This window comes from Falco peregrinus, chromosome 6, assembly GCF_023634155.1.
Source record: "Falco peregrinus isolate bFalPer1 chromosome 6, bFalPer1.pri, whole genome shotgun sequence".
Lineage (NCBI taxonomy): Eukaryota > Metazoa > Chordata > Aves > Falconiformes > Falconidae > Falco > Falco peregrinus.
In genome coordinates this window covers 87,830,958-87,856,717 of record NC_073726.1, presented here as the reverse complement: position 1 = coordinate 87,856,717, position 25,760 = coordinate 87,830,958, and the positions used below count along the sequence as shown (strand labels likewise).

General features: G+C 44.6%; 1 protein-coding gene across 1 annotated transcript in view; it reads right to left on the bottom strand.

Moving 5' to 3' along the window:
- The window catches only part of GAP43 (growth associated protein 43), a 61,431-nt gene extending 39,033 nt beyond the window's left edge, over nucleotides 1-22,398 (bottom strand). The window contains exon 1 of the mRNA XM_005239748.3: nucleotides 22,124-22,398. Coding sequence (XP_005239805.1) covers nucleotides 22,124-22,153 — 30 coding nt within the window. The 5' untranslated portion in view covers nucleotides 22,154-22,398. The remainder of the gene's footprint in view (nucleotides 1-22,123) is intronic.
- Between the last annotated feature and the right edge of the window lie 3,362 nt (nucleotides 22,399-25,760).

The following is a 25,760-nucleotide window of genomic DNA, read 5'->3' as shown; positions in this document are numbered from 1 at the left end:
CTAAGATATCCTCTTTCATAACCTATTCAGCTTTTGTTCCAGGTAGACCAATCCCACATCCCCACTGCAGAGCTGAACTGTGTGTGTACCAGGACTTTCTATCCCCAAAGAGAAGGAATCCATAGCAAAGGCTTCTACCTATTGGTATAGGCTCCATCTCCTCACTGGGGCAGCTGGCTTTTTCTCAGTTTCTGGTTCTGACGGGTTCCATGGGTCTCGGTGGCATGGCCTCTCCTTACCAGCCAGGACTAGCTCTGCTGCTTGCTCCATGCGACTGCCTGACCCCGCTAACACCAGCTCCACTAGGACAGGGTGTCAGCCTTGCTGCTGGAAGGAGAGAATGATGGTGGTGCATGCTGGCTCTGATTGTCGTAGAAGCTCAGTTTATTGATTTATGTTGGGGATCTTCATGCCCACCTGGGCTTGACTGACCCAGAGATTGCCCTCATGTATCCACATGTACTTCTTCCTCTGGCTTGTCCTGGACATTTTCTCCACCCGCCTTTACTTCAGTGCTACCATTGGTACTGATGTTTGCTCCACAGATTTTCTGCAAGGTGGCTGATAGGGCTCTCACAACATCGTGTGTATGAATTCACAACAAGCAATGGGTAAGACATGGACTCCTCTCATGGATCTGAATTCTTCACAACAGCAGCATCTCTTGGATGCTGGAGACCTTATAGAAAACCTTCTGTGAAATCACTCTTGGCCTACATTTTTTTCCCTGGTTCCTCTTACATGGTTGAAGTACAAGCACAGAAAGAAGGAGAGAGATCTTGTATTTCCTCCCCACTTAGTTACTAGTTCGGGTGAGAACGGGAAGAGTTAAATCTACTCTTAAGATATCAGATATAGAAGACAGGTCACTGGTCCTACCATAAACTCTTAGATACCGCTGACTTACAGCAAAGCGTGAGAAGACCTATACCACCTCTCTCTATTCCTCCTATCCCAAACTTTGTACAGCTTGTTAACAAACAGTTGTACTGAGATCTTACTGGAAGGCCAATGCCAAATGCAATGTTGGATGGTGAAAGTGGAGTGTAATTTCATTGATTTTAGTAACATTTTCACTTAGGAATAGTTTTTACAAGACCTCTGCGGTCTGCTGCTCCAAACGACTTGTGAGAGGAGACATTGTTTCATTTCAGAAGGACTCTGAACTTAATTGAATTAGTGTTTATAGCGTTGCAAGAGCTTCAGATGCACAGCAAGGTAAAGCATTGTGCAATATTTAAGCTGCATTCTTCTCTGTTCCCTCCTGCCAGTGTAGGATGAGAACACCCTCAAAGGAGGCATAAGTGTCTGTCAGAACCTGAAAAGCTCTCCAGAGGGGACCTGTATGACACAGCTTTTTTTCACCTGAGAACCTGGGTGTGACTGCCTGGGACCACATTCAGCTTGTGTAACTTCAGTGCTTTCCAGGGTCCATAAAACTGATGAATCAGGCCCGATGATTGCAGCTGTCACTCCTGAGCGGCACAGTGCCGAAGGCATTATGTTGTGCCATACCCCTCTCCCATCCTTCAGGTAGGGTTGTCACCAGAGCACAGACATGGCTTTGATTGGAAAGATCCTTTGGGGCCACAGGCAGCTGAACACCAGACCCAGTAGCCTCAGGGCTTAATCACTTATTCTAGAGACTGGCACCAAGCTATGGGAAATGCACACGTGGCTTCGAGCCATTTTGTTTCCTACTTTGCTCCTCTGCTGTATACAGCCCTATTGAAAAAGCGGGGAGGGGGAAGGCAAGCCTGCAGTGTATGCTGCGATAGACCCTTTGTGGACACTGTTAAGTTAGCGCTAAAAAGACCTCCAGCCAAAAGGAACACGTTGAATAGAATGTGCTAGGGGAAAAAAAAAGCCACAAGTGTTTGGATTCACCACTTACAAGGGCTAGTATGTCACAGCCACATTTAAGTAGTCACCCAGAGCTTCTCCTAAGCTTTCTGCTGCAGGAGAGCTGTTCTTTCTCGCTACTTTTTTCACTCCCTGGGCTTACCATCTTTAAGTTATTATTAAAAAGGACTTCAATAACCTTTAAACATCTTGGTCCTAAAGTCTTCTGGCTTTTTTCCGTTCCTCAGTCAGGAGGCATAGCAGTAGCCTCAAAGCACTGCACATTGCAATGTGCTTTCCCCAGGCACACAGTTTAGATCACTGTATCTGGTGCACCTGTAGCACAGCCATCCTGTGATCTACAGCCATCCTGTATATCCAGGCACCCCTGGAGCCCTCCCTGTAGAAGGCTTTACTCAGCAGCCCCCCAGCAGAGATGTCGAGGGAAAAGGCACTCCTGGCAAGGATGAGGGGATGGCTGGGCAGGCAGGGTGCACCAAGCTCCTTCCACTTCTTCCTGCTCTTCTGCAGATGTGATACTGAAGGAGTGTTTTCATCCTTAGAAGCACTTGTGAGTTTCTGGAATAGGAATCTCTATTATATAATAGAAATTCATAGAAAAAATAGAAAATCATAGGATCACATGCAAAGCCAGACAGAAAGCACTGGGAAGTGTGCGCAGACGAACTAACACCAGAAAATGTGCAGTGTTTCCTCTTCTGTTAGTAAGGGTCACCTCACACTACACAGCTTTGTCACACACTGAAAAGTAAATAATTAGAAATCTCCAGGGTCCTCTAGGATGCTCCTGTACACTGCAGCAGGGATGATTTTCTTCTGCTTTAAACCCCCCAACACACACATACAGGAGCAGTGTTTTTTACCAGTCTTTGGACATTCCCTCCAAAGATGATTCTCTGGGTTTCTCTGTCAGTTTATTCCTTTGTTGAACTAAAGAGTTCCTCCCAGAGTTTTGACCAGCCCCCTGCATCCTGTCCATGCTGAGAATAGTTTGTTTCTGCTTTCTTGGTAACGCTTCTTAATACCTCAATAGCTCTCACCTGTCACATCATCCTTCTTTGCCAGATCACTTTTCCTTCGCAGTCTTAAGCCCTAATCAGAGATCTTTCTTTGGTTACTGAATTTACATTTTTCTACTGAGAAATGATTAAAATGTCTCCCCAGCTTTAATGAATAATGAAACACTATACGCACAAAAATAATAATTAGCAATATAGCTAAAAATAACAATGTGTGGATCAGACTCCCAAAGGCAGCAGGAAAAGCTGCAGCCATGAACATGGATGGTGCTGAAAATAGCTATGCATTTAAGGAAAAAAAGAAAAAAAAAAAGAAAGAAAGAAAAAAAGAGAAGAAAAAAAAAGGAAAAAACCTTAGGGGAACTTGTGAATGGCCGAGTGTCGTATAGATAGATAGCAGTCCACACAGATTGTTAAACACAGTCCTGAGTCTGACTGCTGTAATTCCTGTCAGCCTCCCCCAAATTCTGACTGCTGTAATTCCTGTCAGCCTCCCCCAAATGCTGTTCAGCACATTTAGTTTTCTGAGGATGTCAAGAAGTTGGGTAGCTGGAGCAGGCTAGGACAAGATGGAGCAGAAGGATGTCAAACACTTTTCAGAAGTTCTCCAAGCATTTCCATCAGGCTGCTATTGTCCTAATGGTGAGCTTCCAGATGAAAGAAGAGGTGCCCACTGTGAGAAGAGGCAAATGCATGAGGATTTATGATGATGACAAGCATTATTATTTCTACATCCTCGGGATATATCTCCCTTGTGGTGCTGAGAAAGGAAGCAATGAAACAAGCAACAGGAGTCAAGACAAAGGGAGTGTGCTAAACACAAGAAAGGGCACAGTCAGCATATTGGTTTGCAGAGGAAAAATAATCCAGATAATATAGGAACCAGCTTGCTTTGTCCTAGCACCTTCTAATATATAGAGCCATTTCTTGGTAGAGAGACATAATTCATGATTCTTCAGGAAGTCACAGGACAAGGCTGGTTTTTGCCAGTACAATTTATTGACCCATTAACAATAAAAATACTAAGCCCTTCATAAGATACATCATTGGAGTTAAGCAAATTGTAGGTCTGCTCAAATGAAGCAAAGATTATGATATGCAAATGTCTACATTATGTGGCCAGGTTATGTCATTAGTTGTACTCTGCTTTTCAGAATAACTGGTCCCTCAGCCGTGAAAATAGACAAATCATGGAAATTCCACCATAGTGAATGATTACCTATCTAAAATTTTAGCCCAGGAGTGTGGCTTTTTTTTTTTTTTTAGTAACTCTTTCTTCTTCCTCCTTCCCAGTCAGAGAGAGGAAATCATATTATATAACAAACTGGATGTCACTCACACACACACACATATATATATAAACATCGTGGAGTGAGTAGTTTGCAAGAAATCCACCATCTGAAGTCAGTTTGCATAACCACTTCACTAAATCCTGCTGAAATGAAATCAGAAATCAATCCTAGATACAGAATATTTTCAAACAGATTAAATTCAACAAGAGTAATTTGATCCCTTTCAGAAAGAATGAAGTACAAATGCACAAACACTGCCTGTACTCTTTCAAACCAGTCACTAACTCAGGGCTTTGGGATAAGCCTTAGTAGCAGCTGAGAGTACTCAGTGCAGAACTGGAGCACCTATTGGGGCTTTCAGGTAACTAACATTTTGATCTCAGTGCAAAGCAGAGGAAAAAAAGTTTCCACCTATATGTTGCTCTGGTTGCAGAGGCAATTATTTTGAAGCCTGAAGAAAATACAACGCATCCCCCAAGATGCCTGCTTTCCAGATTGTACTCCCACAGCACTTTACAAACATTCATGAATTATTAACATTTTAGTATACAATCCTATGCTTTAGCTCTTGTGGGTCAACATAAGCTTGACTGAAAGAAGATGTAAAGGACCAGGTTTTAAGGAACGAATGGTGGGTTCTTGACAAATGCCTACTTGCCTTAATCCAATTGAAACCACTGCAAATTAGGCAACAAGGCTCTCTGAAAACCCTGCTAGGCTCCTGCCTGTATAAATCGTATTTGTTAGAACAGTTCTGTAAATTGCCTGCTACCACCTTGCCACTGTTTGGCACTAGGCTTGTAAATACTTGCTGAAAGATTGCAAAGTAAAACAAAGGAGCTTAAAGATGACTTAAAGCATTAGTAGGAAATCTGGATATTTGAAGCTTAGAAAATTCACAGGTACAAAGGGATTACACCTATTTTTTGCAGTTGGAAGTTGGAAAGTTAAAATGCAAGAAGCAGAGGCTTGGCAAAGGAGAACAGAAGATCTCAGCATTAGGGCAGCTGACAGATGGCTGTCCTACGACACTGCCCTACCTTTGCTGCTGAATTCTTCTGTTAGTGGAGCCCATACTTTTCACAGGGTGGTTCCTAGTGGCGTGTTCTGCACCTCTGAGTAGCTGGCTTCAAACACCTTGAATCTGATTTGGAGCAGTGCTGAGCACTCAGAGCTGCAGCTGACAGTAATGGGAGATGTTTTCAGCTATGTGCAATTGAAAATAAAAGCTACTAATAAAAGTCAGGTCCTCCGTTTCTCAAATTCAGCACATAAAATGAGGAAGCCCTACTGACCAAAACTCTCTTTTTGCACCTCGGTTGTCCGTCTGCAAAAAATGAAGTAAAAATACTCAGCTGTCTCACATGGGTGTTGGACAGATTTACTAAGTAACATTAGGGATGTGCTCAGAATCAAAAGACAACCCAGGAGAAAATTAGTATTTCTGGTTTCAGAGCAGAGTTTGAATAGTATTTATTGAGCAAAGCTGTGGGGTCACACGCTGTCTTATTACGAGAAAACAAAATATTGAATAACTGCTCATTAAGTGAGCACTGTCCATTCTGTGACCTGAATGCAGCAGGAATCCCTGGAAAGAAAAACGTGTTCCTGTTATTAGAAGTGTACTGAAATACATTCACAAGAGGAGATCATGCTGAGGTTGTGCAGGCAATTGCATTTCCAATATAGGCTTATTTTTTTAATACTTGACTTAGCAGCCATAATAACTTTCTTTTAACATAGTTTCTCTGCGGTCTTTTTCACACATATACTAGGTTATGTTGTAGCTGAAAACTAAATCTGTTTCTGCTCCTAGTAACGTAGGATAATTCAACTGTTAACCAGATTTCACTTTCTAAAATGCAATTAACTAAACCATGGGAGTTCAAATCTCTTGGCCTCATGAGCATCTTAAAAACACCCAAACCTTCCACAGCCCTACTCAGTACCTTAGGTAAGGTGAGGGATTTTTCAACAAGTAGCTCCCAGGTGGAAAACAGCAGTGGCTCCCCAGGGTCCCAGCACCCAGTGTGGGATGGGATGAGACTGGGTGCCCAGCTGAGTCCTAGAGCTCGTAGGGATCTGTTGGCCTCAGCAGCCACTAAGAGCTTCCTCCCACATGGAGATGCTGATAAAAAATCAGTCCTAAAATCAGTAGTGTACTCTCAGTAATGTGATGTATCTCCATTGTGGGAGTCATAATTCAATCGCTCAGTATCTGCCTGTGACTTAAAAGCCAAAAGCTGGCCATCCTTGAATTAGGTGAGGAAGGATTAGCAGTGGAAAACGAAACATTTTTCTTAGCAAAAAATAAATTAATAGAAAGCAAGTCTTATCTGGCAATTTAATGAGTGCACAATTACTGCATCAGGGAAAAGCCCCCTAAAGATTTAATCATTTAATATGTACAAAAAGCTACTGAACAGAGAATTACTTTGTTCAAAGGATCAGTTATACCCTAGCCTAGTTTTTAGCAACTCAATAGCTCGCCTGCAACATCAGAGCTGGAATAGCAGGGGTGCTGCAGGGCAAAAGCACAGGGTGTTGATAAAAGTGGAGCAAAGGAATGACAGAAATCCCGTTCAGCAGTTTCCTGCGCTCTGTATAACTGAGCGCTATTTCACTGCCACTGGCAGCGAACTGACCTCCTGTTTACACCACAGTACTTGAAACTTGTGTTTTTTTAAAAACTGTGCACCCATCTCCAATTCTGATTAGCTTCTCCAGGAATTTCTGCGCTGCTCGGAGTTTTCACAAACAAATTTCCAAACAGCAGAATCGCTCTGTATGGTACCCCTCAGAGCTACTCGGCATACGCTCATCTGCTGCGCCTGACAGCAGGAGAAGCTTAGAGGCAAGTACCCAGGAGTGAAGTTGAAAAATTACAGGTTGGGGATATCAGCATCAATGGTACCATACTGTGTGAAGCTAAGAGGCAACGAATCAGATGTGAAAGATGGAACTGAATGGGGCTGGATATAAGGAGGCAGAGCAACAAGGAGCACATTTTGCTCTCTGCAAGGACAGGTCAGAACCACAGAAGAGAAAGAGAAGAAAGCAAGCCCTACCAGTGGGCTCTCTTACTGCATTTTACGAGATGGGAAGCCTGACTTTAGCTTGATAAGGCCCCTTCAGCTCTGGAGTGGGTGCTTACAAGACACAGTATTATCTGCTGTGGTCTGTGTTTCTCCCATGGGGAGAAGCCGCCAGTGGAGCCACATGATTGTAAATGCTTCCAACAAAATTATCTCCTGACTAGTCCAGTGCATTTTCTGCGTCCCCCTAAATTTCTGTGCTGTAGCAGTATACACTTCTTTTGTGACAAAACCAGAAGCAGGAGTTGCCCCAGGGGTAGGCTGAAACCCCACCTGATTTGGGAGCAATAGGGACTACCAAATCTGCACCATCTCACAAATGCTAACACGAGATCTGCACTTCCACGACCTTCTGGGCAAACGTGCATCACGTTTGACCCAGAGGGACAACCACAAATTCAATTTGCAAAGGGAACTCTTTCCTCCCTGCACTGACAGCCTCCCAGTTCCACTCCTAACTAGCAGAGGGACAGTATCCTTCCTCCAGACCTGCCAACAGGACCTTCTTTTTTGGCTACCTACACTGCCTCCATGAAGTATCTCTCTGGATCAGTCTGCCTTGACCATCAACTGTGTATCAGTCCTGACAGCCAGAGGTTTAACTCCAGAGAAGCAGGAGGAGGGTTTCTTAAGCTGCCATGGAAGGCAGGCTCAGCAGAAGGTCCTCAAAATAGGAGACAGGGTATCCTCATAAGGCATAGGCTTCAAGCCATAACCAGTGATTAGATGTGGCAGGTTTACAGTGTCATGCCATGCTGGCACATCTTAGGACAACAGACATAAGCGCAGCTCTTCTTCCATGCTTACAGAGTGCTAATGAATTGCTGTTTTTCCAGGACTTCCGAATTTCTGTACTAGAATTTCTGTATTTCCATTTCAGTCTCTGCTAAGAAAAACTCTCCCTTGAGAATGTTAGGCTGCTTTGTGCCTCCCACGGGAGAAGTAAACTTTTTTCTGGAGATAATTCATGGACACAGAAGCCTAGGAGGCAACTTATCAGTCCATCAGCAGCCAGCATACGTAGCAATAGTGGGAAAAAATCCCACCTGTGCTTGGCCTGAAAAACTCTGTCCCATCTTGGGCACCAGAGCTTTAAGGGAGGAAATACAGACATCCATAGTCTCCGCAACAAGAACAGCACATTCAGACTAGGGAGAAACCCCAAGCAGGCTCTCATTAATAAAAGTGTATGACCATGTATCACCAAGGTTCTTGCCTCTTCTTGGGTTCCCTGTTAGGCCCAGCTTGAAGGCTCTGTCCTCTTTCTTAAACCCATCCTGGTCTGGAGCTTCCACAGAGTTCCATGCAGACTGCCTTTCCTGGTGCAAGCACAACCTCCCCATCTGGAGGTCCTCCAGGGCAGCAATCAAAAGCCTGAACTTCATGAAAACAGCACCAAGGTTGGGACATAGGACCTGTGATACCATAGACCAGCTTGCTTCTTCAGCTCTCCAGCTCTGCCCTTCCTCAGGAGATCCTCCCATAGAGTCCTGTAGGCAGGTACACACCCGACTCCCACAGTCACAAATACAAAGTGACTGGCAAATAAAGCAAATTGTTTGCATTACTCAAGCTATTTCTGCCAGGTGAGAAGGGAAGAAGAACAAACACTAGCTTTTCCTGTCATTTGCAGATAAATTCATGCAAGGCAAGTGAATACTAGTTTAAAAGCTATTGGTTGTATATAGAGAAAACAGGCAAAATTACTTCAGTAGATAATTCCACTTTCTTCTGTGCCTCAATTTCCTCATATACAAAGGGAGTAAAACCAGGCTTGATTTGTTAAGGATTTAAGCTGACATCTTCTGACACCAGTGAAAAGTGTAGTACTAGTTTCAGTGGTAACACATTTGGCCCATTTTTGCCTAATCATTTTGCAACCCATCGTTCACAGGCACAAGTACAAAAGTAGCGTGAGTCATATATTACATAAAAAGCCTGTCTTACAAGCATCTTTCTGGGCACATGGTAAAGGTTGAAGCAGAAAACATTAAATGGAGGCTACCTGTGAAACCTTGCTTTGAGTCTCTTATGCATGTGCCTTATAATAAATAGTCCTTATCTTTTTTTTTTCTTGAAAGTCTCCCCCCACCCCAGCTACTACAAAGGATAGACAGAGCTCACTGAGTGGGTAGTGATTCTGTAATTTCCCGTTATCCTAATTTCAGGCATGGCAAAGTGCCTCATTTGCCACATATCATTCAAACCCATCACCGAATGCAGAATACTAATTTCCTCATGGTCTTTTTCTGTGGTGTTATTTGGCCATAATATCTCAGTGCTTCACGAGCCTTAATGGATGTTCTCTGAGGGAGGTAGGTGGGGTTGTTATCTCCATTTTACAGACAGTGAAATCAGACATAAAGAGGTCAAATGGCCAGAGCACCTACTAATTTTGGGTCCCTAATTTGCCATGTCTTGCATTACCATTTCCCCAGTTGTGTATGTGTTGAGAGCAGAACTCCATACAATGCCGATTCTGCACTTCTGCAAGTCAGACCCCAGGTGTCTCAGACTGAGAACCCAGAAAATGAGAACACACCAATTAGTGGCCACCCATAGAAAACCTCATTTATATGGCTTTTTCATATTACATAGGAACTCACAGCAAAAGGCAGGAAAAAGCCTAATTGTTCAGGGCAGTTTTGAATTGCCAAAACATGAGACCATTGTTCTGTTTTTGAACAGCCCCCTGCCCAATTCAATATATAACCTTTATCACTGGCAGTAAATGAAACAGGAGACCTATAGAAAACACCTTCGTTTACAGCAAAACTCATTCAGTCCGTAAGTATAGTCCATTCTGTGCACTGAATGAGACAGGGATCCTATTGAAAAAAGAAATTACCAGTATTTGATCTTATAATTAAGGACCACATAATTATGCCTATATGTGAGAGAAGACAAATTAAAGATGGACAGGCAACCCTTTTAATTAATTCTCTATACTCTAAGTGTTTGACTTTGAAAACTGAATGTACGCTAAAGTGTTTAAACTCTTTATTTTAAAAATGTAAACTAGAAAGGAAGAAAATAGGAAATTTCACCATTTGAAATCATAGTGGCATTCTTTTGCCTTACACTATAAAGGTGCAACTGCTGTTTATTAAATGGTTGCAAAACTCTTTACATTTTCAAAGCTTTATTCCTCCAATCTCAACAGATACAGTCAAGTAACACATTAAAAAAACATGGTGTCTATTTGAAGAAGATCCCTACCAAGAAAATTCTTATCCAAACAGGGAACACTCATCCAAATTTGATGTAGTTGAAAAGATTGTCTTTGACTATTACAATTTATCTCATCCCCAAAAAGTTGGGTAATCCTGACTATAGGCAGGGTGTCTTGTTCCACACACACCCCCCCTTGTGCGGTGTAAAGGCTTTGGAACAACCAAAGAAAGGATATCTTCCCGAGGGTTGTATGGACTCGGCGTGTGGTAATGGAAGGTACCACAGGTTAGCTTCAGTCCTATATTCTCATGCAGCAGTAGCTTTTCTGCTGCATGAGAATATATCCAGCGAAGGTGAATATTATATCTCAGCATGTTTTATTCAGTATTCCCAGCAACCGCTGGGACACATCATAATGGGAGCAGAGGGGATTAAGCACTGAAGGTGAGTGCTAGTAGGGCTACAGCACTCCAGCTGGAAATTTCTGAGTGGCTGCCATATAAATGCTTTGAGACAATTCATGTTGGCAGAAGAAGCCACCAACTGATAAACCCTTTGTAATAATCCTGTGCTGAGGATGATGAAAAGGGAACCTTAGTGTGGAAATCCAGAAGACATCCACGTTCAGAAGACAAATGTTGGAGCTAAGTCTAGGAAAACCATAGTCTTAAGTTCACTAGAAAATATGGAGAGAACTAGGCACCCCAGTATCACAATATACCAAACAAATGCCTTTAGCAAACATTGAAGAGACAGTGGCATCTAAGCCATCTACGTTTAGGCATCTTGCTCTGCTTATCAGGGAGGCATCTAGTGTTTTAGATTCCAAGCCCTGAACCCCTGCCCAGAAAAAAAAAAAAAAAAAGAAAACAAACAAAAAAAACCACCCTACTATATTTTCTCTCTGACAGCATGCAGAAGACAGGTATTTATCTAGTATCTCAGTGGAGACACTGGCTTCCTTAAATTATGGGAGATGTCAATTCACCTCTACTACACTTCAAAAGACATTAAGTCTTACCTTCCTCATACAGAAGATTGTTTAGAGTAAGCTGCTCCTAGCTTTTCCTGCTTAAGCTCTTAAGACTTTTTTTCATGGACGAATTAAATAAGCATGAAGCCAGAGAGGGAGAGAGCATAGAAGTAAATATATCTTTATAGCCTACTGGTTAAGCACTCTTCTGCAAGAGGACAGATTGGGTCCAGATCCTGCTTCAGTGAATATTTGACACTAATAACACAAAATAGTGTTGAGAGACCATTTAGTCCATCCTCTGGTCCAGAAGTACATCCAATAACCCTTTGGTGATTGGAGCTGCCGTAGTTTTCTCAAACCATCTATTCCAGCGCATCACAATCGTTTTGGACTCTTCCTAAAGGCTAGTCTGAATCACTCTGATGTCCCATTAAAGACCATTAGTCCTTGTTTCATCTACCCTGGACAGGAAGAACAGATTACTCCCATTTTATTGCGCTTCCCAGATCAGCATCCTGACCCCTCTCAGCCTTATTCCTTTTAGGTTAAACAACCCTAATTTCAGTCTTTCCTCACAAATTATATTTCCCTTGACCTCCAGCAATTATCAGCATCCCAGCCCGCACTGTCTCTCACTGGATCACACTTCCTTAGAGTGCAGTACAAGACTAAGGCATGACACTTCAGCTGAGACTTACATGTTCTCAATCAGAGCTGAAGCCTTATTAGCTGTATCTCAGAGCCTATACTCCCATTTGCACAAACTGGTAAGATGATGTTCTCCTTTTGACAACAGAATGACATTCTAGACTAACTTTGAACTTGTGGTCCTCTAGAGACCCTGTCTCCCCTCCTGAAGGAGAGCTAACTGGCTTGTTGGCTTCCATGGACAGCTGACTGCAATTTGCTAATCACTCCCACAGAGAGCACTTTACATTCATGTCGCAGCACTCTCAAAACTATCAAGCTGCAACAAGGTTTTTTTACCATCACATACCAACATACTCTTCATACTAGTCCCTCTGCTGCCTTCTCCTTGTCTCTCCTCATGCAGAGCGCATGCTCTCTCTGCTTCTTCTTCCTCGGCTGCTCCCTCTTCATCGGCTCTCAACCCCTTAACAGAACCAGCCACAGCTGCACCTTGTCTACATCAGCCAACCCACCACCCCTGAAGCCAGCCCACAGCTGTATATTATCAATGATAATTAACCTGCCTTCATTCCTCTACACATTCACTCTGATGCTGTTCAGATCAGGTCCTTGGTTTGACAAGCTTGCCTTGAATTTTAGTAACTTCCACCAGCCTATACCTGCTTCATGCCATCTGCAGATTCTAAAGAACACTGCCTCTAGACAGTCATCCAGACCAAAGTTAAAATACAAAGCACAATGTATTTAATGAAAACATGAAGCACTAACAGGCCACAGCTCAAGCTTGTGGCAACCCTCTCAACAGTCTTGTTTCAACACAAAATCAGTAGAGAATTGCTCATAGAGTAGGATTATCTACACCAGTTCTGCAACCCTGCTGTAATGTTTTCCTTTGGACCATGTTTCTTTGCTTCACTTATGATAAAAGCCTGTGAGATAATGTCAAAATCCTTACAAATGACAAGGTATGACAACTACTTCCCCTGTATCCACAAAGCTTGTTACAGAAGAAAGCTAAATTAGTTTGACATGATCTATTCTTGACAGATCTGTGCTGGCTCCTAATAATCTCCTTTATTTGATTATTTCCACCATATTTTTTTCCCCAGGAATGAAGTTAAACTGAGTAGTCTGTAATTTCTTACTTCTCCTTGTTCTTCTTCAGCTTTCTGACACCTCATTCAGCCCTCATGAGTCCTCAAAGCATTCAAAGCTCATGGTTCAGAGGTTGCTTCCATCAGCTTTGTAAATAAACTAGGACAATTTAAAACAACCGTCTTCCATCAGTACATCCTAATTTGCTCTGCCCTCTTCCTAGATCCTGATCTTCCTCCTTTGTGGCTCCTATTGATTGCTTTACCCATCAGCTTGCAGTTGATCATGTTACTGGAGACATGCAAAATAAACATAAAACGCTTTGGCCTTATTGAAAACACATGATGCAAAGCTTTAACCAAAGCTCTTCCCTCCCCTCCATGAATATCATAAACACTAAGGTAGAGAGTCAGGATGATATCCTTTTGCTCTGGCCCAATTAATATTTTATTTGTCTGTGCAAAATAGATCAGCGTCTCCAGGAAACACTGGTCCCAGTATGTTCTATAGCCTAATAGCACATTTTCCTGGGAGGTGGGGGTACAGATCTACTCGGGCAGAGATGGTATATTCACCACATCTCTAGGTAAATACTCTGATTATAATCAAAGTCTTTCTGGATAAAAGGAAGGTAGTACATTCCCTTCCTCTTGGATGCATTCTGCACAGACACTTGACTGGCGTACTCGGTCAAACTTACCCATTTTGGCTGTGCAGGGAAAGCAACTGGAAGAACACTTGGTTTGTAGATCCCAAGGTGTTTAGCTGTTAAGTCGGTATTGAGCTGATTATTGCTTATAAAACTAAGGATCATGTAGCCATGCCAGTAAGCAGCCTTTAAATGCTTAGGGGACTTGCCAGATGTAAGCATAATTATCTTAGGAATTTAGGCACCTCCACAGTTAGAAAGGAAGGAAGCTCTAAAGTTCTACAGCCCATGACCATCGCCTCTAAGAAGGTAGTTCAACTTAGATTGGCAAGTATTTCTCAGTTCAGAACAATGGTAAAATACTGTGACACATTTCAGACTTCTCTTGTCAGGCACACCCTAAATAAAAAGTAATGAAATTCCGCAAGATAAGGCATTGTCTTATGATATCTTCCTCCTGAACTGTGGAATCATATGACTCAAAGGAAGAAAACAAAGAACATAAGGAGGAATTAACTGAACTTCAAAAGATTTTCTAAAAGTTCCTATAAGCCATTAGGGCTCATTTCTCACTAATTTGTCAATTATTTTGTCTTCCACAGAGTCTCGTACAGTGACATCAAAATGGAGGGTTCCTTTTGCTTCACATCTAGTTTTACCCTATAAGGGGGAAGTTTCAGGTATTGATTCAGATACTAACTATCCTGTGAAAGTTATCCATCTTCTTCCTATTTCATGGAGGTTTCGGTTAGCTTCAGTTCTTCAGTTGTTTTGGGTGGAAATATTTTTCCTTGCTCCATTCGCCCTTTCCTTAGGATTTAATCTCTTCTAGCTGCTGTTCTGACTGGAAGTTAGGATACAAGGGAAAGGCTGTTTGCCAGATCCTGTGATTTAGGTGGGACTGGTTGCATCCTTAGCATGCTTTTGACTGCAATTTTAATGGTCAACATTAAACATCAATTTTCTGTGGCAAGTTTCTGTCCTCAAAACTCTATGTAGGGCTTGAAGTGTCCCTGGGTTTTCCACTGGAAATGCAAACAGCAGGAAGGTTTAAAACCACTGTTTTGCATCTTTGATCAGGCCAAGTCTCCATTCTGACAGATTCCAGCTCAGCTGTCCAGTACAGGTTTTCGCAAGCTGCCAGCCTGACTACTCCAACACACCAAGCTAAGCATTTAAATCTTGACCCTGAGAGAGGTGTCCCCAGTTCTGAAGCACACAAGCATCATTTCAGTGCAGCTCTCTGACCTACAGCTTCAGAGCTAGCTTCAGATCCAAACACACTCCCCTCCACCCCTAAGTTTTAGGGGCGTTCAAACCAAGTGACTAGGATTCTTTTACAGCCTATTAGCTTTACTAATTACCAGCCCTTACAAAAAGGTGTCTCCTACAGAGAGAAATCTTAAATATTGTGAGATGTCCCAGCTTTCTATAAATAGAGATATACAGTGATTATAGCTGGAATTAATTCAAGAAACTTCAGAATTAAGATGAGTAATGAATGGGATTGACATTTATTGGCTATAATTTAAAAGAATATAAGTACATCCTGGCTTCCCTTTTGAGGCATCACAGCCAACCAGTCCTGGTGGGAGGAAGGCAGGCTCTCTTGGGCCATCGTGCCAGCCTGCCACCCAACAGTGGCATCAGCAGCCAAGGGACAAGCCCAGAAGAAGTATGAACCCTCAAGAAAGCAGGAATGGTGATACTACTTTGTACTGCAGGCATTGCTCCTACAGCAGCCATACCCCTCCACAGCCACCTGCTGGGGGTGGGCTACATTTTACTTCTGCTAACAGCAATGTGATAGATGAAGATGCATCACTTTGCTGTCTCTGTCTGTAGCTGTTCATTTGCAGTAGCTGCAACAGCTGACCAAGTGGAAGAGAACTGGGGAAGCTGCAAAAGTGACTGGAAGCACAAAGGAAGAACCCATGTCGTTTTCCCTCCTACCAGCTTCCAGTCTGATACCAGTGCCAGGAAGGGTGAAGGGAATAGGACCTTGGTGATAGTGGCTGAAGCTGCCAGCAGAAGCCCTCAAGAAGCACAGCCTAATGGAGGGTTGGTACCCAGCTGGAGGAGAAGAAGCAGCAGGACAACTGCATGGTCAAGGGAGCAGGAGGAACATGAGCAGAACAGATGGGGAGAGGAGACAAAGTGAATAACAGGCGGAGACGCAGGATCAGTGTAACTCCAAAAGAACAAATTCCTTTTGTTATATTAAAAAATAAATCACTATTTTCATTACACTATTCCTCCACCCCATACACATATTGTAGGTTTCTAAAGGCTGGATCATTGTGATGGTAGGGGATGAGTTAGCACACTGGTGAATAGTAGGGAGAAAACTAAGTTGTAGCCCTACTCAGGCTCTGACCCATAGTAATAAAGCCTGGGTCTGGGAAGAAAATCAATGGTTTGTGTTAAAGGAACTCAAGTGGCTAATAAACATCCCAGCACTGCAGGAGTGACTGAGGATGGATAAAGCAATGCTTTGCCTGTCTAAAGCAGCTCTCACCTGAGGGCATCTGAATCCTCTTTTTTTTTTTTTTTTCCCCACACACTAATTATTTAGTTTTCAAATTAAAGAACATCTTGCAGAGGCAGCCATGACAGGCTGAGAAACTGCTTAGATCAAGTCAGAAAGCGGGTTAATAGCACTGCTAGAAAGAGAAAACAGCTCTCCCGAAACCAATTCCTATATACTAACTACTGCCCTGTGGTGCTTGCAACCACGAAAAGCCATGGAGTTTTACACACACACTCAGCAGGTGATAGAGACAGCCCTAAGGAAATATAAACACCTTCTCCACATGAGGCCATCAGAGCTCTGAGGTTACATGTCACCTCCCAGTGTGCTCAGGAGGATCTTGGAATTATAGATTAAATGAATGTGGATGGATTCCAGACTTTGAGTTTGGACTTCAGATGTTGAGAGGTGTTTCACATGGATACCTGCTCTGGTATTCCCAGAGCAAGGTATTCTGGTATTTCCACCAGCAAGGCATGTGTACTTTCGACTGGGCCTTTCTGGATGACCAAACTCCTTTTAGCAGCCCAGCATTCCCCTGTGTAAAGCTACTGGGCTATGATTGTTGCCTTACAGCCAGACACTGGGCCTTCAAAACTCAGATGCAGCCAGGTATGGACTGCTGCCAAATCTATCCCTGAGACTTATCCGAATCACAGCAAACAGGGGAACTGCATCGTGATTTCCAAAGGGCATCACTACAGACAGCTGCCACCAACAGGTTTCCCATCCTTAGGTGTCTTTAGCCTGGAAGTGTCATCAGAGCTATCGTTCATTCCCAAATCCAAACAAAGTCTTCCCTGTGTAAGGAGGAAGCCCAAAGCAACAGAAGAGATGCAAGTCATTTATGTGCAGGAAGAGGGGATAGCAGGAGAGTTTTACAGAGGGAAGGATGCATGGGCTAGCAACACATGGACAGAAACAGTAGTCAGTAACGCACCACCAGCCTACTGGGAGCACGCAGAGGTCTCAGGTTATATGTACTTGGTGCTTCTGCTTCATACTATCTCCGCCAAAAGCAGAGGCAATCTTCAGGCTGTGCCTGCTGGTTTAGCTCTTAATACACCGATCCCTCAGCATAGACATGCCTGCTCGGTAAAGACTAGGCAGAGCCCACTTGTGCCCCATGTCCTCTGCACGTGGAGCAGATGGCAGTCAGAGGGGAGCACATGCCTCACAGTGAACCCAAGCAGGTATTCACATCCTTCATTTACACCATGCACGACTATCAAGCCTGCTTTCATCTTGCAATGGGCAAAGGGCCCAGTTCACCTTCCCACCAGCACAAGAAGGCCTTGCAACTTGGCAGCTGCCAGCGGTGGGGAATTCCTGATCTCTGGGAAATGGGGAGAGAGAAATAGAATGTCTGTGTGGGATGGCTACTAGATCCTGAGACGGCATCACAGAATCCATGACAGCTGGCCTGAAATGAGAGCGCACTTGAGAGGAAACCTTCTCCTTCTAGGCAGTCAAAGCCACGCGACGGCAGGAGCAGCCCTGCTCATGCCTCATCCTCAGGTGCTGCCCACCATCTCAGCATGGCATGGGCAGAGCCAGGAGCTACAGCCCATTTTCTTATCCTGAGGCAGGAGCAGCTCTGACCTCACTCAGACAGGACAAGCCCTCAGACAATACATGTTAGTTCCCTGGGCTGCACACGTGCACCCAGCCTGGCACAGGCAGGTACCAGATGCAACGAAGCCCCCTCAGCAGGGAGGCCTCCACACACCGGGGGGTACTGCCTGACTGGTTTTTGCTGGGATTCTCATTCAGGAGCAAGTGGCAATAGGCAATTTGGATCAACAGACCTGTTTCTTTCCCAGTAAGCATTACCACCGTCCTTCTTCCCCTGGAAACTCTGCCTGCAATTAGTTCCCTAGGAGGGGGCTTGTCTGTGCCATTAAGAACAGTTACATTATGCGATCTAGGAGAAATCAATGTCTCTAATAGTCAGCAAAGGCAGCAGAGGAGGACAGGGAGGTGGGAGGGGTGTTTCTCTGGAGACACCCTCCTCAGGAGAAATCCCAGGGGTATCGCCCCAGGAAGAGAAATAGTAAGGACCTGGAGTAATTAAACTTCCATGCAGCAATTGTTTACTGGAAGCAGCACAAGAACCACTCGGTGTGTCTCAGAAAGGCGGAGGCGGTGGCTGGACTCTCCTCAGGTGCAGATGAAGTGCCTCTGCCCTGAAGTCAATGGTCTGTGGTGATTTACACCACGCTGGCAAGTGGAGGGAGGAGGGGCACGGCTGGACACCTTTCCTTTAAAATGCCCCATTTTCTCTCTGCACGTTGGTGTTTAAAGGTAAGACCATGCCTTGCAAGTTTTGAAGCATCTGGACTGTGAGGCATAATTAAGTTATTCTAAATGAAGTCCGAGACATTTTAATAACCTGAGGCAAAGAAAACCTGAACTCTGCACGCATCTTTCTCTCCCTCTTTTTTTCTCCAACCATTTCCTCCTGCCTGCACACCTCTGCAGTTCCAGGAATGACAAGACACCTCGCCGGCTGGCTGTAATTGCTAGAACAGTTCCCTAATGCTTTCTCTTTCTCCAATTGCATTAAACTGCATCTTTAGAGGTACAGCCCTGTTTATTCATGCTGCTCGTGTGGAAGGGGAAAGAAATGCAGACTGCCTCTTCCCCTCTCCCTCCTTTGATTTGCTGGGTGTGGCAGGTTTAAACCTTTGCAGCCGCTGGCTCTCCAGCACTGGGGTGAGCAGGAGAGGACAGAATGGGGAGAAGCCGTTGGATATGGCTGGTGATGAATGAGACTCATCTCACCCACAAGTGGGAAACCTGCTTGCGGGTTATTGTTTAATCACTCATGCAATCCAATACTGAGCACATATCCCCATAACGTCCATCTGTTCTAGTATGCGGTGCATGCAACACTCGCATTTCTAGCCACCTACCTAACTATCCAGCTCTGCGTATTACTGACTGCATCTCTTGCTGGCAACAGAGGTTAAGTTCAATTTTTTTTCAAAATTTGCTCGACCTAGCCTTTTGGTTATGCCACCTTTCAGCTGAATATTTTGTGGGCACAGATTCAGAGCTGCAATCAACTGTAGGCAGAAATGACAACATCGAGCTATCTACATCTCTCATGGGCGGGCACAGACAGTCAGATACTTCACTCTTCACAATGGCATCGCACCCACAAGAAAGAATAATCTGCAAGGTATGAGCGTGTGAACATATTTGTCTTTGAGGGGTGGGAGGACAGACACATACACGCACACCTAGACACAAATGTGAAGAGATTTCTTCCACGCCCAAGCCTGTAATTTCAGAATTTTGCTCTTTAGCTGCCAGAAAGGCGGGACACCAGGGGCTTCCCCTGAAAAATAATTTGCAGAGAGCTGTCTTTATTTTGGGAAGGAAACTCCTGCCTGTGCTGAAGAACCCATTCCATCTTTTTCTCTCTGTGAAAGGTCTGGGTGGGGACAGAGGAAGAGCACAAGCTGAAAACCGAGGTATTTTTCTTCTCCATATTAAAGCTTCCTCTGGTGTATCCACCAGCTTTGCTGAGCGAACTGCTGTATTGCCAGTTTGGCAACTGTGGTGTGTATTCAGGTACAGGAGCAGGAGTTGGGCTCTGAGCCTAGGAACATCGACTAAATATGCACGGGCAGGCACATTCAGGTTGTATGGCTGCATAAAGATCAGAAAGCATGTGCAAACGAGTGCATATGTGCTTGTGCATATGTGTAGTACAGATGCGAACGACCAGAGAGTGGAGACGTGTGCTGCACATGCACGCGCAAAGGGGTGTGTACCATGCGGCGGATTAATGTACAGAGTGGGAAGAGACAACTGTGTGCGCTCATGATACCTGCATGCCATGCATTTCTAAATATGTCAGAATTAAAATGACAGGAGTAAACCCATGGAGATGTAAAGAACAGCTACATTGGAATATTATTCAGGAGCTTTGATGCCCAACCTGTAATGGTATGGGCAAAATTATCCCCCTCCTCCAATAGCTCTCTTCTGACTCCAAAGAATCCCAGAACTACCTACTTTATTTTAAAATTTGCTGTGCACCTCCGCCCACTGCTCTGTCACTCTGCCTCCCCGTCTGCCTTCCTTCTCCTCTGCTCTTTTCATCCCGTGTTTGCCAGCTGAATGTGCTCCGCTGGCTGGCTGCAACATGTTCCCCCACACACACACCCAGCCACCACCACCTCCCTCCAGATTTTAATGAATGTAACATTAATTGCAAAGCATTTGAAAAACCTGCCTGGGGAAAAACACAGGATGATGCAGGGTCTCTTCCTATCCCGTTCACCTGCCCCTCCCCATTATTCTACAAAATTGCTTCTTCGTTTGGTAACACAGACATCTCCATTCAGAAACACACTTTAACCTGCATTTTCTTTCAACTCTGTGCTGTTCTACAGTAACTGGAGTTACTCACATCAGTGTGTTAAGCTATTGCTCCAGAATACTGCAGTGCTATATTGTAAGAGATATATAAATGTACCCATATAGAAAGAAAGTAATCAGTATGGTGCCGTACCTAAGACTGAGTTGAGTTCTGCGCTCAAAAGAAGGACCACAGCTCCTTGTCACTACCTACAAATCCGTAATTCGGGGAAGTTTCTAAAAAGCCTTACAAAGATATCTGGGGCTAGTTCCTGCCTCAAAGTTCCAACTGCACAAATCCAGCATCTTCCCGAGGAAGTCTAAGAGATTTAGCCAAAATAGGCTCTCTTAATCACGAGCATGTTTGGGCTTTCACACAAAATAAAAGGGGGAAGTGTGAGGGGAGAATGATCTAAGTAGCTTTTTTTTTCCATTTCATTATCATTTTGGATATAAAAAATTTGGCACTGAAAACTAGCCACCACCCAAACCTTCTCATCATCCCAATTCCCTTACAGCAAAAGCCAGGTGGTACCAATAGAGAATGAACTGGTTTCCAACAGGTTCACACTGTGAGCTTCTCTTATCCCACCCGAGTTCGGAGCTAACAGAGGCGTGGTCCTCTGTCTCTTTACCAGCTGGTGCACAGTTGTCTAACTGGTTGTACTATGAAGGGTATTGCAATGAGGGTGACTCTCCCCCTCCCCTGGCTAATGCTTTTGTTATTAATTAATTGCATTTTTCACTATAGCATAGGCTGGAGAAAAAGAAGCTTCAGGTTAATTCTTGCTCAGATTGCTGTAACACAAAAAAATGAATGCACCTGTCCTCCGAGCCCCCTCACAGCACATGCACATAAAGCATCTCCCATTCATCAGAGCCAGGAGCAATAGAAAGCGTTCTGACCAGGGATCAAGGCTCACTGGGCATCCTTTCTTTTTTGGCATAAGATGAGGAGTCGCTTCCTTTATCTCCAAGGTAGAGCCAGATCTCATCACGTTTCCTGCCAGCCGCACCCCTGCCCCCCCCCCTCCACCCCCCACCCCCCCCCATCCACACCCTCAGAACCACAGACAGAAAATCCTAGGCAATACAACTGCCCACTATTAAAAAATAATAAGAATAATAGAGGGGAGATTCTGGTAGCTCCCCAAATGTGGACGTAGGCCACCCCCCTTCCCCACATCACCAGCCCCGGAAAGGCAAAACAGTCACGCTGCAGGGTGTGAAAAGAGCCTTCAGTCGCAAGATGCTAAAGAATTGCAAAAGAGACGTGTGCTGAAAGCAGCTGAAATTTCCACCCCCCTACCCCAGCCCCTCACGCACTCAGGCAGACACGCACCCCACGGACACGCGGCAGCCCGGGGGATTTCTTAACGGAAAGAAATATAAAAATCTTCAGCTCTACCTGTTTTGTTCTTCTCATACAGCACAGCATGATCGTATTGTCCCCTTCCTTCCTTCTTCTTCCTTCCTTCTCCTCTCTCCTTTTCCTCTTCTCTCTCTTATCTCTCCCCCCCACCCTCTCCACTCCCTCCCTCCCTCCCTCTCTCTCTCCCTCTCTCTCTCTCACACACACATACACACACACACACACACACCAGGGCAGTTAGCAGCAACTGTAAGGTCCACAGCTATTGCTCATCACACATGCACACGCTGCCTCTCCCTGCCTCCCTCCCTACCCTTCCCAGAATTGTTCACCAGCTCTCCCTGACTCGTCACCTCCCCACCCCACCCCCACCCGGGCAGCCACCCCCCCCCACCCCCCAAGTCCCTTGCCAGCCTCATGAATAATTAAAATCTTCAATCTGGACCCAATTACCCAACGACTTTCCCACTGTACAGAGGCGACAGGGGAGAGGGGACACTGCGGGCTGCGGAGGGGGTGGGAGGGGTGGGGTGTGTCTGGGGGGCCGGGGCGGGTGGGGAGCCCCCAGCCCCACTCCCACCCAAGCAGCCGAAGCCCCCAGCACCCAGCTGCAGCCAGGAGTGGGACTGATGGATGAAGAAAGCGTGGGGTGGGGTGGGCACGGGAGGGAGCGGGGCTATTGCCGTGGCAGTCGGTATGTGCCATGCACAGGTGACGTACCGTAGGTGGGAGCTGTGAGCTAAATGGGAATCAGAAAATATGTGAAAATGGCTGTTAAAAATCCCCCTCCCCCTCCCCAGCACACTCACAAACATATATGTACGTGCTGCCTTCTTCATACGTGCAGGCATAAACCCTGCGTGGTGACGTCCTGCAGCACCGAACGGGACAACTTTCTCCCTTGCTCCCTCAGTCCATCCTATAGACCTTCCATAGGCACAGAAAATGGTACTCTTGCAACAGATAATTATTGGGTTTTTCCACGATAGCTTCAAAACCTACAGAAATCGTCCCTTTCCCTTCTGTATAGATCTCAATTAATTTCAGTGCCTAAGCAATTTCTACATCTATTGATCTCTGCCTGCAAATTGCTGTAAACTATTATGAGGAAGATGTGCATGTTCACACATACAGCCCCCCCCCGCCCCCCCCCTGCACGTGTGGGAGCACAAATGTATAGGTTTGCATGCACAGAAGATCATGGCGATGCGTGAGCCTGAGCGAACATTAATGCGCATACACACCCCCAAGCACATGTCTTGAAAGTTATGACACTCTGTTTTCTCAGAATATATATGAGCAGCATAGCTGTATCTGTCATCGTGAAAAAATATTCCAGACAACAGTTAAACTGAAGCATGACAATGTTGAGCATGTTAAAAAATATAAAAAGACTGCTGGATTTTTAGGATTTCATCTACCAAAACTCAAATTTAGCTTATTTTATTTACTGTGTCTGGGAGGCGCAGTCAGATGCAGTTCTCTTTTTTAGCACTAATGTCACTACATCAACTTCTCTGCCACACCATGGAGTTACTTCTAATTTATTTTTAATGTAAAACTGCCCGCAAAAGAGACAAAAAATTTCTTAGGTTATTATTAAGGCCTTTGCTCTTTAAATATATCTAAATACAGTATTAATACAAATACGCATGCAGACGTGTGCGCTTATATAAATAAACACATACATATATAGATACAGTTTCTGGAATACCCCTCAGCGCAGACTCCTACATAATCATATTCAGTTGCTATGACATCATTGCAGTTCCCAGTACCCCATATTTTTTAAGGAAAGTAAACAGCATTTCAAAGAACATCTAGCTAGCTAGCTACATCTGTATGTAATTTAAGGGAAGGACCTTTTAGGGTCAAGGAGGTATCAGTGTTAGTCCTGTTTTTACAGTCTAGAAAAGGGAAATAATGATATGATAATGACATTCAGAGAAGATACTAAACTGGGAAGAGTTGCAAACACCAGCTGACACAGAAGTAGACCAAAGGATTAAATAACAAAAATCAGATTCAGATTCAGAAAAGGCGTGCAGAGAAAAAGAAAGCAAACTATGCAATCATAAAAGAAGACAGGTACGAAGTGGAGTGACAAAAAGCAATGGGCATCAAATTTGAGGAAGGGGTGGGTGTCTGTGATGTATATCACTGCTGGCAACACCATGCCAAGGCCCTGAGGAGTGGAATATAATATAGGAGTGGAATACTCCACATTTCGGAATATGCCTATGGGACTTAGGAGCCTTTGTCCTGGCTCCAGGAGTTGCTGGGGGCCCACTTCCATGATGAAGTTAATGTCTCATGAGTTTGTGGGCACTTGCTAATCCACACGGCTGCTCCCCATGCCCTTGGGAGATGGGACTCCTCCGGTCAAGCATGCGTGTCCCCATCTGCAAGCATCACCCTGGGCTCGCTTTGGTGACAATGAGGAGAAATGGGAACTTCAAACTTGTAATTCAGACCATCCTAAAGCAGGAACCTAAACTAGGTCAGACAAATCACGCTTCAGAAGTGTTTTAGAAGCGTGTTTTCTTCCCACTGACAAGGCCTTTTTAGGGAACCTCCCTGCTGTAGGGAGCCCTGCCGAGGAAAGCCTTCCCAGCCCCCACCTTTCCCAGACACCCACTTCCCACCTGGAGGGGGAACAGGCTGGCAGCAGAAGGGCTGAGTTAGTGAGCCAGCTAGGGTCAAAGCCACCTTCCTGTGCACACCTGGGGCAGCTGTTCACCACCTAAAGTCAGAACCAAAGGCAGAGCCACCTCTCTTCATGCCCAGCTCCACGGGCACTCTACACTCCAGCTTATTGCAAACCACATTTGCCACATAGACAAAAACCCCTTAACAGGTCCCCCATGATATCTAAATTAGTGGAGAGTTGCCAGTCCACTGCTGAGTCACATCTGAGTTTCTTCTGAATTAACCTTCTGTAGAAAAGCCATAAACTGAGACTCAAATTTTCAGGGTATGTCAGTTCCTAACCCCCCTACTTTCAAACCAGGGACCTTTAGGTATATTTAAAAGTTGGACTTTAAATTCTTTAGCCAATTATATGGTTCTGAAAATCATATCCCAGCATCCCTTGCCCTGCCATTTTGGCTATGTTATTGCTTCAACCTGTAAGGTAAATTATCTGGTAAAACAGAAGGAAAAAAAGACAAGTCGACAGCAATGAGAAGGCCGAAGGGAACGAGAAGGAATTAAAGGCACAAGCTTCAGCCAGGAATTAATGAACATCAGAAGCAAAACTCAAGGGAAGAGGAGGTGAATCTCCATTTCGTGAAGTCACCTAGTCAAGATGGGATGCTTTCATCCAAATGACACTTTTGTCTCTCCACTGCGCTGCCAACACTGGCTCATTCAGCACTCCTTCAGAGTTTCTGGATAACACTGCAGTGTAGACATGCCCTTGAAAGGCCCCTTTGACCTTGGCTTTTGAAACTACACAAATAAAAGGAAGAGCAGTTCCAAAGAATAACATGAAGGGGGGGGCTAGGGAAGGGAGCTGGAAGGAGGGGGGTGAACAATGGCCGTAGATTTTAAAAGCTTCATCTGTGAGACTTGACTAAATGACAGCTAAGGAGGTGGAGAAGTGTGATATTTTCAAAAGCCGTAAGCTTCAAGAAGGGAAAGTAATCATCTGGAGTGATATATAACCCACTGT